This window comes from Balearica regulorum, chromosome 26 (genome assembly GCF_011004875.1).
Source record: "Balearica regulorum gibbericeps isolate bBalReg1 chromosome 26, bBalReg1.pri, whole genome shotgun sequence".
In the NCBI taxonomy this organism is placed as follows: Eukaryota; Metazoa; Chordata; class Aves; order Gruiformes; family Gruidae; genus Balearica; species Balearica regulorum.
In genome coordinates this window covers 2298736-2312865 of record NC_046209.1, presented here as the reverse complement: position 1 = coordinate 2312865, position 14130 = coordinate 2298736, and the positions used below count along the sequence as shown (strand labels likewise).

Below are 14130 nucleotides of genomic sequence, written 5' to 3'. Positions count from 1 at the left end.
TGCGGGGGCGGGGGAACCCGCGGGGGGGGGGGGGGGGCCGGTCACGCGGGCCCGGGATCCTCGCAACGCCCGCGCAGCCGCGCAGGGCTTACACCGGGCATCCCCCCCCCGCGGCCCCCCCTGCACCGGGCATCCCCCCCCTGCACCGGGCATCCCCCCCCCGCGGCCCCCCCTGCACCGGGCATCCCCCCCCTGCACCGGGCATCCCCCCCCCGCGGCCCCCCCTGCACCGGGCATCCCCCCCCTGCACCGGGCATCCCCCCCCCGCGGCCCCCCCTGCACCGGGCATCCCCCCCCCCCTGCACCGGGCATCCCCCCCGTGCACCGGGCATCCCCCCCGTGCACCGGGCATCCCCCCCCCGTGCACCCCCTCTGCAGATTGCACGCTCTGCACCATGCCCCCCCCATCCCCAGCTCTCTGCACACCCCCTGCACCACGCAGCCCCCCCCCTCCCTTCATGCACCCCCCCGCCCCCGCCCCATGCAACCCTCCGGGCAGCGCCGTGCCTGCCCCCCCCCCCCCCGCAGCACGCACCCCCCTGCACCCCCCTGCACACACGCTGCAGCACCGTGCGCACAGCACACCCCCTGCACGGAGCTATGCGTGCACCCCCTGCGCCCCTCTGTGCACGCCGCGCCCCTCCCTGCACGCTCACACACACGCGCGTGCGCGCAAAGCCGTGCACGCAACCCCTTGCACGCACACTCGCACCCACGTATTTACCCCCTGCACACAACACAAAGCACGCTGTGCACGCGCACGCCTTCACGCTGCAACCCCTATAGCCCGGCACCGTACACACGCGGCCCTGCGCACGGCCCTGCGCGTGCACACCCGGCCCTGCGCCTCCCACGCCCCTGCGCACGCTCCCCGTCCCCGCACCCCGCCGTGCGCACCCCGCCGCGCTTTGTTCAACGCGCGACCGCAGCCCCCGTGCCCTCCTCACGCGCAGCCCCTGTGCAAGGGCACGCGCGCACGCTCGCACGCCCTCCCCAGCACAGGGTGCTTGCACGCGCGTGTGCCCCGCTGCCCCAGGGAGGCCCCGCTGCTGCCCACAGTTCTCTGACTTGACAGAGGGAGCAGGGGGGAGGCTGCAGGCAGGTGGGCAGCACCCCCAGCCCCCCCCACCCTGCCCACCCCCCGCTGCTCGCACGCCCACCGCAGCCTGCCGAGCGTGGGTGCGATGCACGCCACGTCTGGGGGTCTGCTCAGAGATGCCACCCTGATCCGCCCCCCACCGCCACCCGGCTCTGGGGGGTCCTGGTTCCCCACCGGCGGCAATCGCATCCCCAGGAGCCGCACACCGGCCGTGGGGGTCCGCGGTCCCCGTGCCACCCCGGGCGCTGGGTCCTGCTCACGCGCGCGTGCCAAGCCAGCCGCGCGGCTGCTTTCGGTGCAAGCGGGGGGCTACCGAGGGCGCTGCGGCCGGGTCAGAGCCAGCGCGGTCCCAGGGTGCCCCGGCTGGAACGGTGCCGGGCACCGGGGAGGGCGAAGCACGGCGGTGGCGCGGGTGCTCGGGGAGCTGCGGGGCGGGCGATCGCCCACGTCCCCGCAGATGTGACAATTAAAGTGGGGGAGCCGGCAGGCGGCTAAATTTAGCTGCAGACAATAGCTGCGGTGGCCGGGGCGGCGGGGAGGAACCGGGAGCGGGTGTGCGCGGCTGCGCGTGTGAGCGGAATAGCAACGCCGCCGCATCGCTGCCTCGCGCCCTCCGCCTGCGCGCTGGGGAAACCGAGGCACGGAGCGGCAGCGTGGGGCCAGGTGGGACCGTGGGGCCGGAGCCGAGGCGCCCGCCCGCCCCCGGCCCCCAGCTCGTCCGGCCGTACCGGCAGAACCTCCCGGCAGCCCGGGCTCACCGCCGCGCCGGCACGTGCCGACGCCAGGCCATGGTCACCGGTGGCAGCGTTCGAGGGGAGCGGAGGCTGGGGTCTGCCTGCAGGTGGGTGCACCGGGGGGGTGGGTGGGCTGGGGACCCCCTCTGGTTCCTGGGGACCCCCCCCCTCCAGCTCCGGGGGACCTGCTGCTGCTGGGGAACCCCCTGGCTCCTGGGGATTCCCCTGGCTCCTGGGGATCCCCTGGCTCCTGGGGAACCCCCCAGCTTGTGGGGACCCCCAGCGCAGCGGGGATGGAGCGGGGCAGCGGGGGGGTGCCCGGGGGCAGCACGGCTCTTTGGGAAGGGGAAGGGGATGCCGTGGGGGGCTGACCCGGGGACACCCCGAGGCTCTGGGGGGTCCGGGGCAGGCAGGGCCCGTTTGGCTGCCCCTGCTCCCACCCGCAGCGCACCCCACAGCCCCCGGCGTGTCGGGGAGCCGGGGGGGGGCGGGGGCTGGATTGGGGCAGCGGGGCGCTGGAGGCAGCCACGGCGGTGACAATGAGGACGCGATGGGAGTGACTCTGTCCGACTAAAAATATCCTCCTCCCCCATCCTCCGCCAGCGCCGCGGCCTCAAGGTCACTGCCCGCCGTGGCGGGGCTGGGGGGGGGGGGGGGATGCGGGGGCGTGGGGCGGGGAAGCCCCCGGCCCCCCCCGCACCGCGGCTCCCACACGCGCCCGGGCACGGCTGCCGTCGCCACCGCCGCTCTGCCGCGCAGAGAGCTGCCAGCGGCTGCAGCCCCTGCGCCCCGGCCCATGCCCCTGCCACCCCCCGCGCACCCCGGCTCGTCCCGACGCTCCCCATAGCGCCGTGGCAGGTGAGCGGGCGCGGGGGTGGCAGCAGCGGGGACCCCCAGGGATGGTTTCCCCCGGCTGTGGCTGGGTGCCTGGGTGGGGGGACACCGGGGACGCCCTGCCTGCGGTGCGTCGGCTGCTCTGGGCAATCCCCAGCTGCCGGAGTCAGGGGAGCACGGTGGGTCTCTGGGCTCGGGGTTGGTGTGGCCGCGGGGACCAAAGCCGCGAGGCTGCAAAGGGGAGCATGGCTGAGCGGGTCCGGGGGGGCCCTCGGTGCTCCCCGGCAGCGGGGTCCGGCTGCCGGCACAGCCCTGGTGGGGGACACGGCCCCGGGACGGCTCTGGCCAGGGGATCCAGCCCCGCGCTGCACCCATCACAGCACCCACCAAAACCGGGGACACCCCATGCCGCGAACAGCCTCGGTCGATCTGGCTGTGATGCCGGGAGCCGGCCATGCCGGGGCGGCGCAGCCGGTGAGACGCCGGGGCTGACGGGACCTCGGGCCGTGCGCGGTGCCAGGGCTGCGCGTGGTGTTTGCTGGTGCAAAGTCCAGGGCTGGTGCTCGGGGCTCCCGCCAGGTTCTGGCACCGCGCGGCGCTCGTGGCTTCGACGTGCCAGGGAGTGCCCGGTGTGCCGCGGTGCAGCCGTCGAAGCCGTGGGCGCTGGGGCCTCCCCGCCCCTCCCGACCTTCCCCGTGACCTTGGGCCGCCCCTGGGGACCCCGTGCAGGACTAGGGACCGCGGTGGCTGCGGTGACACTGCCACGGCGGCGGGGACCACCGCCCCGCAGCGCAGGGACGGGGCTCTCCAAAGGTGCTTGTGAGATTTGGGGGACCCCCCCCTCGTCCAGGGGCTTGTGGCAGTCCCAGGGGCAGCGGGGACACCCGTGTCCCCCCCAGCTGGCCCCGGGCAGGGGGTCTGTGGTGACCCGGCGGGGGCAGCCAGGCGGAGCGGCTTTGTCCTTCGGCTGAGCCGAGCTGCGTGGGGGAGGCGGCGGGCGAACCCGGCGCAGCGGCTTTGTCTGGGGACCGCGACGCGGTGGCGGCGGAGGGGGGGCGTGGGGAGCCCAAACCCCCCCCCCAAACCCTGCAGCACCCCCCACCCCAGCCCCAGGCACCCGCCGGGCTCGGCGCAGGTAGGGTGTCCCCGTCTGCGTGTCCCCTCCTGAGGTGGGAGGGCTGGGGTTGGGGTCCCCCTTGGGTAGGGGGTGCCTGGGGGACCCCGGCTACCCCCACCGGCCCCGGGGCCACCGGTGCTGCCCCCGCCATTCCTCCGGGGCCTGATCCAGCCCCAGGGCGTCTCGGTGGGGCTCAGGGGAGGGTTTTTCTCGGGGAGACCCCGGGACAAGCCGGGGATTCCCCTGCGTCGCAGCGGGGCCGAGGAGGTTCGGGTGTCCCCGCGTGTCCTCGCGCGTCCCCACGCGTGTGCCAGCCCGTGTGCCTCCCCCTGCGCCATGGGACCTTCGGACACCCCCACAGCCCCACGGGTGGGGATGGGCCAGATCCTGCGTGGGGCGAATCACCCCGGTGCCGGGCTCTGCCCCTTTGCGCTGGCCCCGACGTGCTGGGGCAGACACGGGGTGCCCGGGGTACGGGGGCCCGGCTGCTGGCATCCCCAGGGCTGCCTCGGTGGCAGGGCTTGGCTCGGCCATCCCGGTGCTCTTTGGGGAGCCCGGTGACCTCATCCCGGTGACCTCATCCCGGCGCTTCCACCAGCCCCAGGGACCTCAGACGGTCCCGTGCACCCCCAAACCAGGCTCAGCCCCCCTGCCCTTCCCTCGGGGGGCAGCGGCGGTGGCACACCCCCCCGTCCAGCTTTGTGCCGGCGGGTGGGCAGCGGTGTTTGTGGGGGCTGGGGGCTCCTGCCGGCACCGACAGATGCTCTCCAGCCTGGGACATATGGCCGGGGCTTGGCAGCGGCGGGAGCCGCGGCCGCCCGAGGAACCGGGGCCACCGTGGGGAATTTGGGAGGCTGGGGGGGGGGGGGGGCTGTGAGGCGTCTGACGCGCTTCGTGCACCCGGCAAGCCCCGAGCCCCCACGCCAGCTGGCGGGAAGCCCCTGCGGCCCCAGGCGAGGGGCACGGCACGGGTCCCACCGCCCCGAGCACCCCGTCCCTCGCACCACGGCGAGGGGGGGTTCCCTGGTTCCCCAGCTCCTTCCCCCCCGTACGGTAGCGGGACCGTGGCCGTGCCGCCCGGCTGCTGGCGTGGGACCCGCAGGCATGGCCCGGCCGTGACCGCAGCTCCCCCAAATTCCTGCCCTGCCCTCCCCAGGACCGCGATTCCCAGGCAGGAATTAGCGAGCGGGTAATAAATAAATCACCAGCCAGGAGCCTTCGGCTGCCCGCTTCTATTTTTAGCTGCACCCTCCTCCTCTGCAGTTGCTCCCAGGCAGCAACGCTGCTCCGGGGCCCGTGGGGAGCGGGGGGGTCCCACCGCCACCCCACAGCCACCCCCAGGGCACCGGGGCCTGCTGCGGCCCGGCCATGTGGGGGGGTTAAATCCCATCCCCCCCCGCCCGTGTCCCTGCTCCGTGCAGGACGAGGAGGTGCTGCCCCGGCCGGGGCCCCCTTAGGACCCCCATCCCTCCCCAGCCGAGGGTCTTTCCCCAGCCAGCTCCTCTTTAAAGCCCGTGACATCCCGTGCCCACCCAGGGCAGCCCCCCCCACACCCCTCTCCCCAGGGACCCCTACACCCCCCCCCCGGGGAGACGAGACCTCGTGGGTCCCCGTGTCCCATCCCCGAGCGCTGCGGCGGAGGCAGCGGGAGCACCCTGCGGCCGTGCAGAGACGCCCGGGCTGCGGCGGTGGGTGTCCTGCTGCCGCATCGCCGCCAACCTCCCGGTGCGGGAGCTGCCGAGAGCCGGGACGCTCGGGGCCGTTGCTCAAGGACACGCAGCGGCCGCGGACAGCAGGCCCCGGCCGAGGGGGGGGGGGGACACACACACGACCCGCCACGTCCCCGTCCCCGCGATGGGGCCGCGGGGGAGCAGCGCTCGGTGCCCCCGCGCTGCGCGTCCCACCCGAGCATCCCCGGGGATGCGGCCACCGGCCGTGACGTCCCCGTGGGGACAGGGACCCCTCGGGGCTTCGCAGTTTTAATCAACCCTCCGGGCGCTGAGTCCTGCCGGAGATGTCCCCATCGATGTCCTGACAGGGGGAAGATTTAATAAGGCCCATTTATGTTGCCATTGATAGAAGCTATTAGTGAAACGACCGCGGAGTGATGGTTAATAAAATATTTACTGTCATCCGTCTGGGAGGGCTCTGGGGGCGGCTTCGCCAGCCCCATTCGAGGTGCCAAAAACTTTGCCAGGCCCCGGCACGGCTCTGGCATCTCCGACACCTCCGTGGCGAAGGGAGCCCGGGGCCGGCAGCCGCGGGAGACCGCTTCCCCCTCCGCCTTGCCCGCTGCGTATTTTTCTCCCCAACCGAGTATTAAAAAGAAATCGGAGCCCATTTTCCTGCAATAAATTTGGCAGAACGGAGCGAAAATGATCTGGCTCTGGAGGGGAGCCAGCCGCCCCGGATACACACCAGGGAGCAGCTGGGCGCTGGAGCCCGGCCACGCAGCCTTTGCTCCCGTAGGTAGCAGGAAACCATCGGCCCCGGCTCCGGTGCATCCCCCTGAGGGGGACGGGGAAGGGGCTCTCGAAGCCCTGCTGCCCCCCGCCACGGATGGGGGGATGCCGGTGGCAGCAGCCCCTTCCCGGCCGTCCCTGCACCGGGAGGGATGTCGGCGCAGCGGCGGCATTTGCAGGGGGGGTGCCGGTGCCGGTTGTTGTAGCCGGGACGGGCTGCAGCAGGACTCGGGCGCTCGGAGGCCTGAAATCCGGGGAGCTGCCCCCCCCCCCACCCCACCCCGGGGGTACGGCCCCGCTGGGGGGCCAGGGGAGAGGCTGCGGGGACCCCCCAGCTTCCCCGTGCGAGGAGCCCTGCAGCAACCTGCCCCGGCCTGGCCCTCCAACCGGGACGGCGCTGCCGGTGCCATCTGCACCGAGGGCTCCGCAGGGGGATTTCGGTGCCCGTCGTGCGGGGGGGGGGGGGCTGTTGGTGCTGGGGGGCTGCAGGAGGGCGCAGGGCCAGGGGCTCTGCCCGCGTCCCCCCCGGTGCCCCTCCGGCCCTGCCCTCCCCTTGCCCCAGAGCCGAAGAACGCGGCTCCGCTCGCCGAGTCCCCGCTCCAACGCCCCGGTTGCTGGCGGGGGTCTCGGTGCGGCACCGGCAGCCCCCCTGCCCACGGCCCCGCTGCGGCCCACGGATGGGGTGACACCCCCCCCCCCCCCCATCCCGGGTGGCCGTGCCAGGGCGGGACCCTCGGCCGTGTGCGGTGGCTCTGGGGGTCCACGGCACCGCGGGCGAGGGGGTTCGGGGACCCCGCTAACGCCACGTCTCCTCTCCGGCCAGGCGTGGAGGGAAGCCCATGGCACCCGGCCCCCCGGACCCCCCCCGCGCCAAGCCCCGGCCCCGCAGCCCCTGACGCCCCGAGGCCCCCCCCGGCCGGCCCCGGGGAGCCCGAGCAGGTAAGGGGGTGCGGAGGGGCTGGGGGTGCAGGGGGCTGCTGCGGTGTCAGGGGGGTCACGGGGGGGTGTTGGGGCGCTGGGGGGGGGCGTTGGGGTGTTGGGGGGGTGCGCTGGGAGTGGTGGAGGGGATTACTGGGGGCTCGCTGGGGAGGCTGGAGGGGTGCGCTGGGGGGGGGGGGGGCGCATGGGGGGTGATGGGGTTTGGGGTGCAGGGGACCAGCGCCGCGAGGCTGCAGGGTGGGGGGGGGGGTGGCAGGGGCGTCCATGGGGGGGGTGTCATTGGGGGGCCGAAGGGTGTGCACAGGGGGGCTGGCGGGGAGGGGCTGCCCGGGGGTGTTTGGGGGTGCCTGGGGGGGGTTGGGGGTGCATGGGGGGTGTTTGGGGGTGCCTGGGGGGGTTTGGGGGTGCCTGGGGGTATTTGGCGGGGGGGCGGGGGGGTGCCGGGGGTGTGAGTGCTGGGGGGGGCTGTGGGGGCCGGGGGACGCACGTGCTGCTGTGGGTGGGTGCGGGGCAGCGGCGGGGTCTGGGGGTGCGGGGGGTGCCCGGGGAGGGGGGGGGGGGGGGGTGTGCCCGGGGGAGGCGGGGCCAGCGCTCGGGGGCGTGGGGAAGGGCGTGGCGTGTTGTACGTCACGGGGGGCGTAGACTGTCTCCGCCAATGAGGGGCCGCGCCCCGCCTCCGCCCCGCCCCTGAGCGCTCCGGTCCCGCCGCGCGTCCCCGGGACCGAGCCGGGCTGCAGCGGTGGCGGCGCGACCCCGGCCCGGCCCGGCGGCAGGTAGCGGGCAGCGGGCAGCGGGCAGCGGGCAGGGCAGAGCCGGGGGTGGGGCTGAGGTTGAGGTTGAGCCGAGCCCACCGGGAGCCCCGGCACCGGGAGCCGCGGGGGCGCGCAGCTGGAGCCCGTTACCGGAGCCGTCCCGGGGCCAGCACCGGGCACCGGGGGCACCGTGAGGCCGGACCCCTCGTGCCCTCGCTGCTCCCCCTCCCTCCCCCCCCGGAGGCGGCAGAGGGGGCGGCCGGGCTGCAGCGGCACCGACCCCTGGGCGGGGGGCGCGTCCCCCGTGGGCAGGGCACGGCCCCCGTGGGCAGGGCGCGATCCCCGTGGGCAGGGCGCGATCCCCGTGGGCAGGGCACGGCCCCGCCGCGGTCGAGGCTGGCACATGGGCACCATGTGCCCCGTCAGCCGTTACCCGATGCCGGGGGGGGGGGGTGAGGATGCTGATCCCGGGGACACCCACCCACGCACCCCCCACCCACGCACCCCCCCACCCGACACCGTCCCCTCTCCCGCAGGTCGCCCCTGTGCCGCTGAGCCATGCGGGATCGCCCGGCCCCCTCCCCGCCAGAGCCATGAGCAGCTGCCGGTACAATGGGGGGGTGGCACGGCCCCGGGGCCCCCTGAGCGCCTCCGCCCGCACCCTGCACCCACTGGAGGGGGAGACCCAGCCGCTGCGGCCCCGCCGTCCCCCCGGCCTTGAGGTGGTGGTCTCGCGGCCAGAGCAGCCCGGGGGTCCGGACCCCGGCTTGACGGCGGCCCCGGGACAGGATGCGGCCGAGGAACGGGGACGAGGACCCCGGAGGAACCAGAACATCGGGTACAAGCTGGGGCACCGGCGAGCCCTCTTCGAGAAACGGAAGCGCCTCAGCGATTACGCCCTCATCTTCGGGATGTTCGGCATCGTGGTCATGGTCACGGAGACAGAGCTGTCCTGGGGTGTCTACACCAAGGTGGAGGTCGTGGCGGGTGGGCGGGCGGGCAGGGGGCTGGGGGGGGTCCGGCCGGGCTCACGCCGCCCGCTCCCCTCGCAGGAGTCATCGTATTCGTTTGCACTGAAATGCCTTATCAGCCTCTCGACCGTCATCCTCCTGGGGCTCATCGTCATGTACCACGCCAGGGAGATCCAGGTGAGGGGCACCCACCCGTGGGCGCTCGCCGGGACCGCGACGCCCCGGGGGTCCCGCCGCCCACCGCCCCCTTCTCCCCCCACAGCTCTTCATGGTGGATAACGGCGCCGATGACTGGCGCATCGCCATGACCTACGAGCGCATCTTCTTCATCGCCCTGGAGCTGATCGTCTGTGCCATCCACCCCATCCCCGGCCAGTACCTCTTCACCTGGACGGCGCGGTTGGCCTTCACCTACGCCGCCTCGGTGGCCGATGCCGACGTGGACATCATCCTCTCCATCCCCATGTTCCTGCGGCTGTACCTGATCGGGCGCGTCATGCTGCTGCACAGCAAGCTCTTCACCGACGCCTCCTCCCGCAGCATCGGTGCCCTCAACAAGATCAACTTCAACACCCGCTTCGTCATGAAGACCCTCATGACCATCTGCCCCGGCACCGTCCTCCTGGTCTTCAGCATCTCCTCCTGGATCATCGCTGCCTGGACAGTCCGTGTCTGCGAGAGGTACGGGGGATGGTCCCCAGCGGGGCTTTTGGGGGGGCGGGGGGGGGGGGGGGCGCGCGGGGCTGGGGTGCAGCTGAGGACACACGGTGCAGACCCCGGCGGGGCTGGGGGGAGAGAAGAGGCCCCTTGGAGAAGAGGCCCCCGCTCTCCGGGCAGAACCTCCTCGGCGGGACCCTCGTGTGGTGGCCACGACGGTTTTGCCAAACGAAACCCACTTGCCGAGGCGAGATGGGGGCGGCCGGACCCCCAGGCTGTCCCCTGACCTCTCCCGAGCCCCTTCGTGCCCCCCGGGATGTGGCAGGAACCCTGAGGAGCTGGGGCGGGAGGGGTCTCTCACTGAGGGGACCGAGCCCTTGCGCAGGATGTGGCCCGTGCTCCTCAGCTGCTCCCGCAGAGCTGCCGGGGCCGGGATGCCCGCGCCGGTGCCCTGCCCGTGCTCGCCCCTTTTCGGCCGCTCCCTTGGACACGCGTTAACTGCTCTTGTTTTCCCTCCCTGCCCGCTCTGCTGCTCGCAGGGACAAACTGTGAGTCACCCCAGGGCCCGACAGCGCGTCCTGCACGGGACGGCCCCCCCCGCCCCAGCCTTGTGCTACCCCGAATTTAGGATTAGCTGCAGCCGGCGGGATGGGGGGCGGTCAGGGTTGGGGGGCCGGGGAGAGGGGGCGAAGAGGCCGTGGACACGGAAAGGGGCTGGAGCCCTTTTCTGCTTGGAACCTCAGCAGCTGCTTTCCGCCCCCCCTGTGCCCCCCCAGCCGGGGCGGCCGCGGTGCCCGGCCTGGCCGCGGGCACGAGCCGGGGGTCCCGTCGCAGTGTGCGCGGGGCGGGGGGGTGCAGAGCGTGGTCCTTCTGCCCCGGCTCTCGGGGTGCTCTCAGAGGGGTGGGCTTGCTGCAGGAATCACTGGGGGTCCCGGCACGGCCCCGAAGGGAGAAAAACCCCGGCAAAGAGCGGAGCCGCGCCGGAGCAGCCGGGAAGGAGCCGCTGGATCCTCCTTGTTTCGAGCTGGAGGCTGAGGCTGAGGCTCCGCAGGGCTTTTGCTCGGCTCCGGCGGTCGCTGTCGCTCGGCATTTCCCCTCCTGAACGTGCCCGGTTCGGGTGCGGTGAAGGAGTGCCGGGTGCCCCTCGGGAGGATGGGGGGAGCGGGGGGTACTGCAGCCCCCCGTGTCCCAGGGAGCGTCACCACGGGGTGACATCCCGGTGCCGCTGGCCCTTTGGGGACCGACTCAGCCCCAAGTAGGGAGTGGGGCCGGCTCAGCCCCTATGCACCCCAATGCCAGCCCACCCCGGGGTGCGGGTCCCCCCCGGCCACGCGGTGCCCCCCAGCATCGCCCTGCCGCATCCCTGGGTGCCGCCTGAGGTTCCAAGCCCAAACCGCGCGGCCGTGCCCGGGCAGAGGGACGCAGCAATCCTAAATTCCTTGCCGCACGCTTGAGTTCACCCCGGCTCGCTCCCGTCTCCCCCCTTCCCTTTCCTCACCCCCGGCACCCGGTTTTCCCAGCTCTCCGCTGCTCCCCGCATGCCCCCCCGTCCCGCTGCCCGGCTTGGCCGCACCCAGCGCCCGGCCCCACTGCTCCGTGTCCCCCCAGCCGGGCTCGTCCCTGCCAGCGGCGGGGGCCGTGTCCGGGGGTCCCTCGGGGAGGGGGCGGGGGGGCACAGCCGTCTGCACTCGTGGCATCAGTGCTGGCCACGAAATCTCAAAGCACAGTGTCCCCTGCTCCCCCCGCAGTGACGCCCACGGTGGCCTCGGGGCCCTTTGTAGCCCTGGGCTTGCTTGGGGGTGGGGGGGCAGCTTGCCGGGGTGGCCACCCAGGAGCTCGTGGGGGTGAGGGGTGCTCTGCTCCGGCCGTGTCTGTGCAACCGTCCCCCATTTTGCAGAGGTGGGGTGTCCCCTCCCCAGGGGGGTCCGGTCTGATGGTGACACCCGTGTCCTGTGCTTTGAGATCTCTGGGGGACCTTCAGGAGGCCGGAGGTTGCTGCCGTCCGTGTGTGGGGGCGGCTGCTCCCCACTCCTCATCTCCAGCAGCACCCCCCTCCCCAAAACCAGCCCCGCTCCCAGGGACCGCAGCCACCCCGGGGCTTTCCTCCTCCCTGGCGCCTGTGTCCGGAGTGGCTGTACCTGGTGTCCCCAAAGTGTCCCCAGGGTGTCCCCAGCTGCTTTGGGGTCCCACGTGCCAGCGGCGCGGTCGGGAGCTTGGGGACTCTCCTGGCTGCGGCCGCCCGATGGGAAAGCGGTTAAAAACCGTGTGGCAAAGCCGGCGGCGCCACGGGGGGCACGTGGCGGGATCGGGACCGCGCGGTGACGGCGGCTGCGCTCGGCCCCGGGCAGGTACCACGACAAGCAGGAGGTGACCAGCAACTTTTTGGGGGCGATGTGGCTGATCTCCATCACCTTCCTCTCCATCGGCTACGGGGACATGGTGCCGCACACCTACTGCGGGAAGGGCGTGTGTCTGCTCACCGGCATCATGGTGAGCGCCAGGGAGGGGGGCAGGCGGCGGGGCGGGGAGGGGAATGACGACTTCTGTGCCCCCCGACCCCGCTCCTGCCGCTGCCCTCACCGTGGGGCTCTCTGCTTGCAGGGCGCCGGTTGCACTGCTCTGGTTGTCGCCGTCGTTGCCAGAAAGCTAGAGCTCACCAAAGCGGAGAAACACGTGCACAACTTCATGATGGATACGCAGCTAACGAAGCGGGTAAGACACCCCCCGCCGCCCCGGGAGCCATCGGACACGGCAGCGCTGGGCGCGGGACCGGCCGTCTCCATCCCTCACCCCGGTGCTCTTGGTGCCTCCAGGTGAAAAATGCTGCTGCCAACGTACTCAGGGAAACGTGGCTCATCTACAAACACACCAAGCTGGTGAAGAAGATCGACCATGCCAAAGTTCGGAAACACCAGCGTAAGTTCCTCCAAGCCATCCATCAGTAAGTGCCAAACCTTTACCTGCTTCCTACGAGGAGGTTTTTCCCTGTCGTGGCTCCGGGAGGAGAGCCGGGCGCTTCCTCCCCTTCTGTGCCCGTGCTGCCCGGACCCCCGGGTTGGGAGCCAGGTGGTCCCTGTCCCTCTTTCGGGCGGGTGGGGACCCCGACGACGCTGGGGTGACCCCAGGGGTACCCGACCGATGAGGCTTGATGTGACCGCGTCTGCCGTCCGGCTTCACCCGCACCGGGGAGCGGGGCTGGGGGCTGCGAGCTCCCGGGTGCCTCCTGCTTTGTGGGGGGGAACGGAGGGGCGCCCGGCTTAGAGGGGGGGACACGGAGGAGGTGGGGGGGGGCCGTGCTGCGGCTGCTGTCGTCTCCCTGCGCTCTTCGTGGTGGTATTAAACCTCCTGTTGTGTTTTGTCTCTGTTCTGCCCCGTCCCTGCAGAGCTCAGAAGTAAGTCACCCCGCGGGGCTGCTCCTCTCCTCCGTCTGCTCCCGTTTGCATGGGCTCGTTGCTGCAAAATGGGGGGGACACACGGCACAGCCCCCCCCCCCCAGGGCTGTCTGGGGCAAGGATGGAGGGGCAGAGGCTGTGCTTGCGGGGTGGGGGGGCTGCATGCCGAGGTGCTGGGGGGGGGGGCTGCGTAGGGGTGTCGCTGACCTCGACCCCGCTCCCCCATGTCTCTGCAGGTTGAGGAGCGTGAAGATGGAGCAGCGGAAGCTCAACGATCAGGCCAACACGCTGGTGGACCTGGCAAAGGTGAGCGACGCCGGGGTGGGGGGGGGGCCGGGAACCCCCGCTGCAGGGGCTCCCGGTGCTGAGACACACACCCCCCCACCCACCCCCCCCTGCCCCGGCGTGACCCCTAAACTCCCGTCAGACCCAGAACATCATGTACGACATGGTCTCGGAGCTGCAGGAGCGTAACGAGGACCTGGAGAAGCGGCTGGGCGCCCTGGAGAGCAAGATGGAGGCGCTGGGGCTGAGCCTGCTGGCGCTGCCGGGGCTGGTCAGCCAAGCCCTGGGGCAGCAGCAGCGCGAGCTCCTGGGGAGCTGGACCCCCCGTCTCTGCTCCGCCACGGCCCCTTGCACCCCCACCCGACCCCCCAGGTCCCCTTCCACCGCCCCCCCCACCTCCTCGGACAGCGGGTGATATGGGGGGGGGGGGGGTTTGGGGGGGCCGGGGTCCCTCTTATGTCTGGCCATCGTGTGGCTGATTTCAGTAGCTTTGTTCTGTAAAGCCCTGTATAAATTTCCTGCGTTCACTGTGCTGGCGTGAGGCTGGAGCCCCCCCCTGCCCCGAGCCGTCCTGTGCCCCCCCACCCCGGCCAGGTGGGAGGTGAGCCCCAGCCTCCAGGAGGGCTTTTTTTTTGGGGGGGGGGGGGGGGGGGGGGTTGGGGGGTGCAGCAGCTGCTGTGCCAGGGAGGATGGAGCAGCCCGGGGGGGGGGATGGAGCAGCCCTGGGGGGGGGATGGAGCAGCCCTGGGGGGGGGGATGGAGCAGCCCTGGGGGGCAGGAGCTGGGGGGGGGGGTGGGAAGAGAGGGGGGAGAAGCCAGGAGCCCTGAGCGTTATGGGGGGGCTGGGGGCTGCCACCTTCCGCGTGTGGGGGGGGGCGGAGGTTGGGG

General features: G+C 73.0%; 1 protein-coding gene across 4 annotated transcripts; it reads left to right on the top strand.

The window, feature by feature from the left end:
- Positions 1-7075: 7075 nt before the first annotated feature.
- On the top strand, positions 7076-13774 carry KCNN1 (potassium calcium-activated channel subfamily N member 1). Of its 4 annotated transcripts, none has more exons than XM_075776655.1 (9): positions 7076-7185; positions 8474-8908; positions 8990-9085; positions 9171-9589; positions 11914-12055; positions 12167-12277; positions 12379-12506; positions 13194-13263; positions 13385-13774. In XM_075776655.1, exons 2-9 carry the CDS (start codon positions 8531-8533, stop codon positions 13655-13657), a joined length of 1617 nt encoding a protein of 538 aa, XP_075632770.1. In that variant the 5' UTR covers positions 7076-7185; positions 8474-8530; the 3' UTR covers positions 13658-13774. The 4 variants fall into 4 exon arrangements, 3 of the variants coding, with proteins under 3 accessions (XP_075632770.1, XP_075632768.1, XP_075632769.1); XR_012838995.1 differs by having other exon boundaries at positions 7078-7185; positions 12379-12481; positions 13385-13454; XM_075776653.1 differs by having other exon boundaries at positions 7078-7185; positions 11914-12277.
- Positions 13775-14130: the final 356 nt, after the last annotated feature.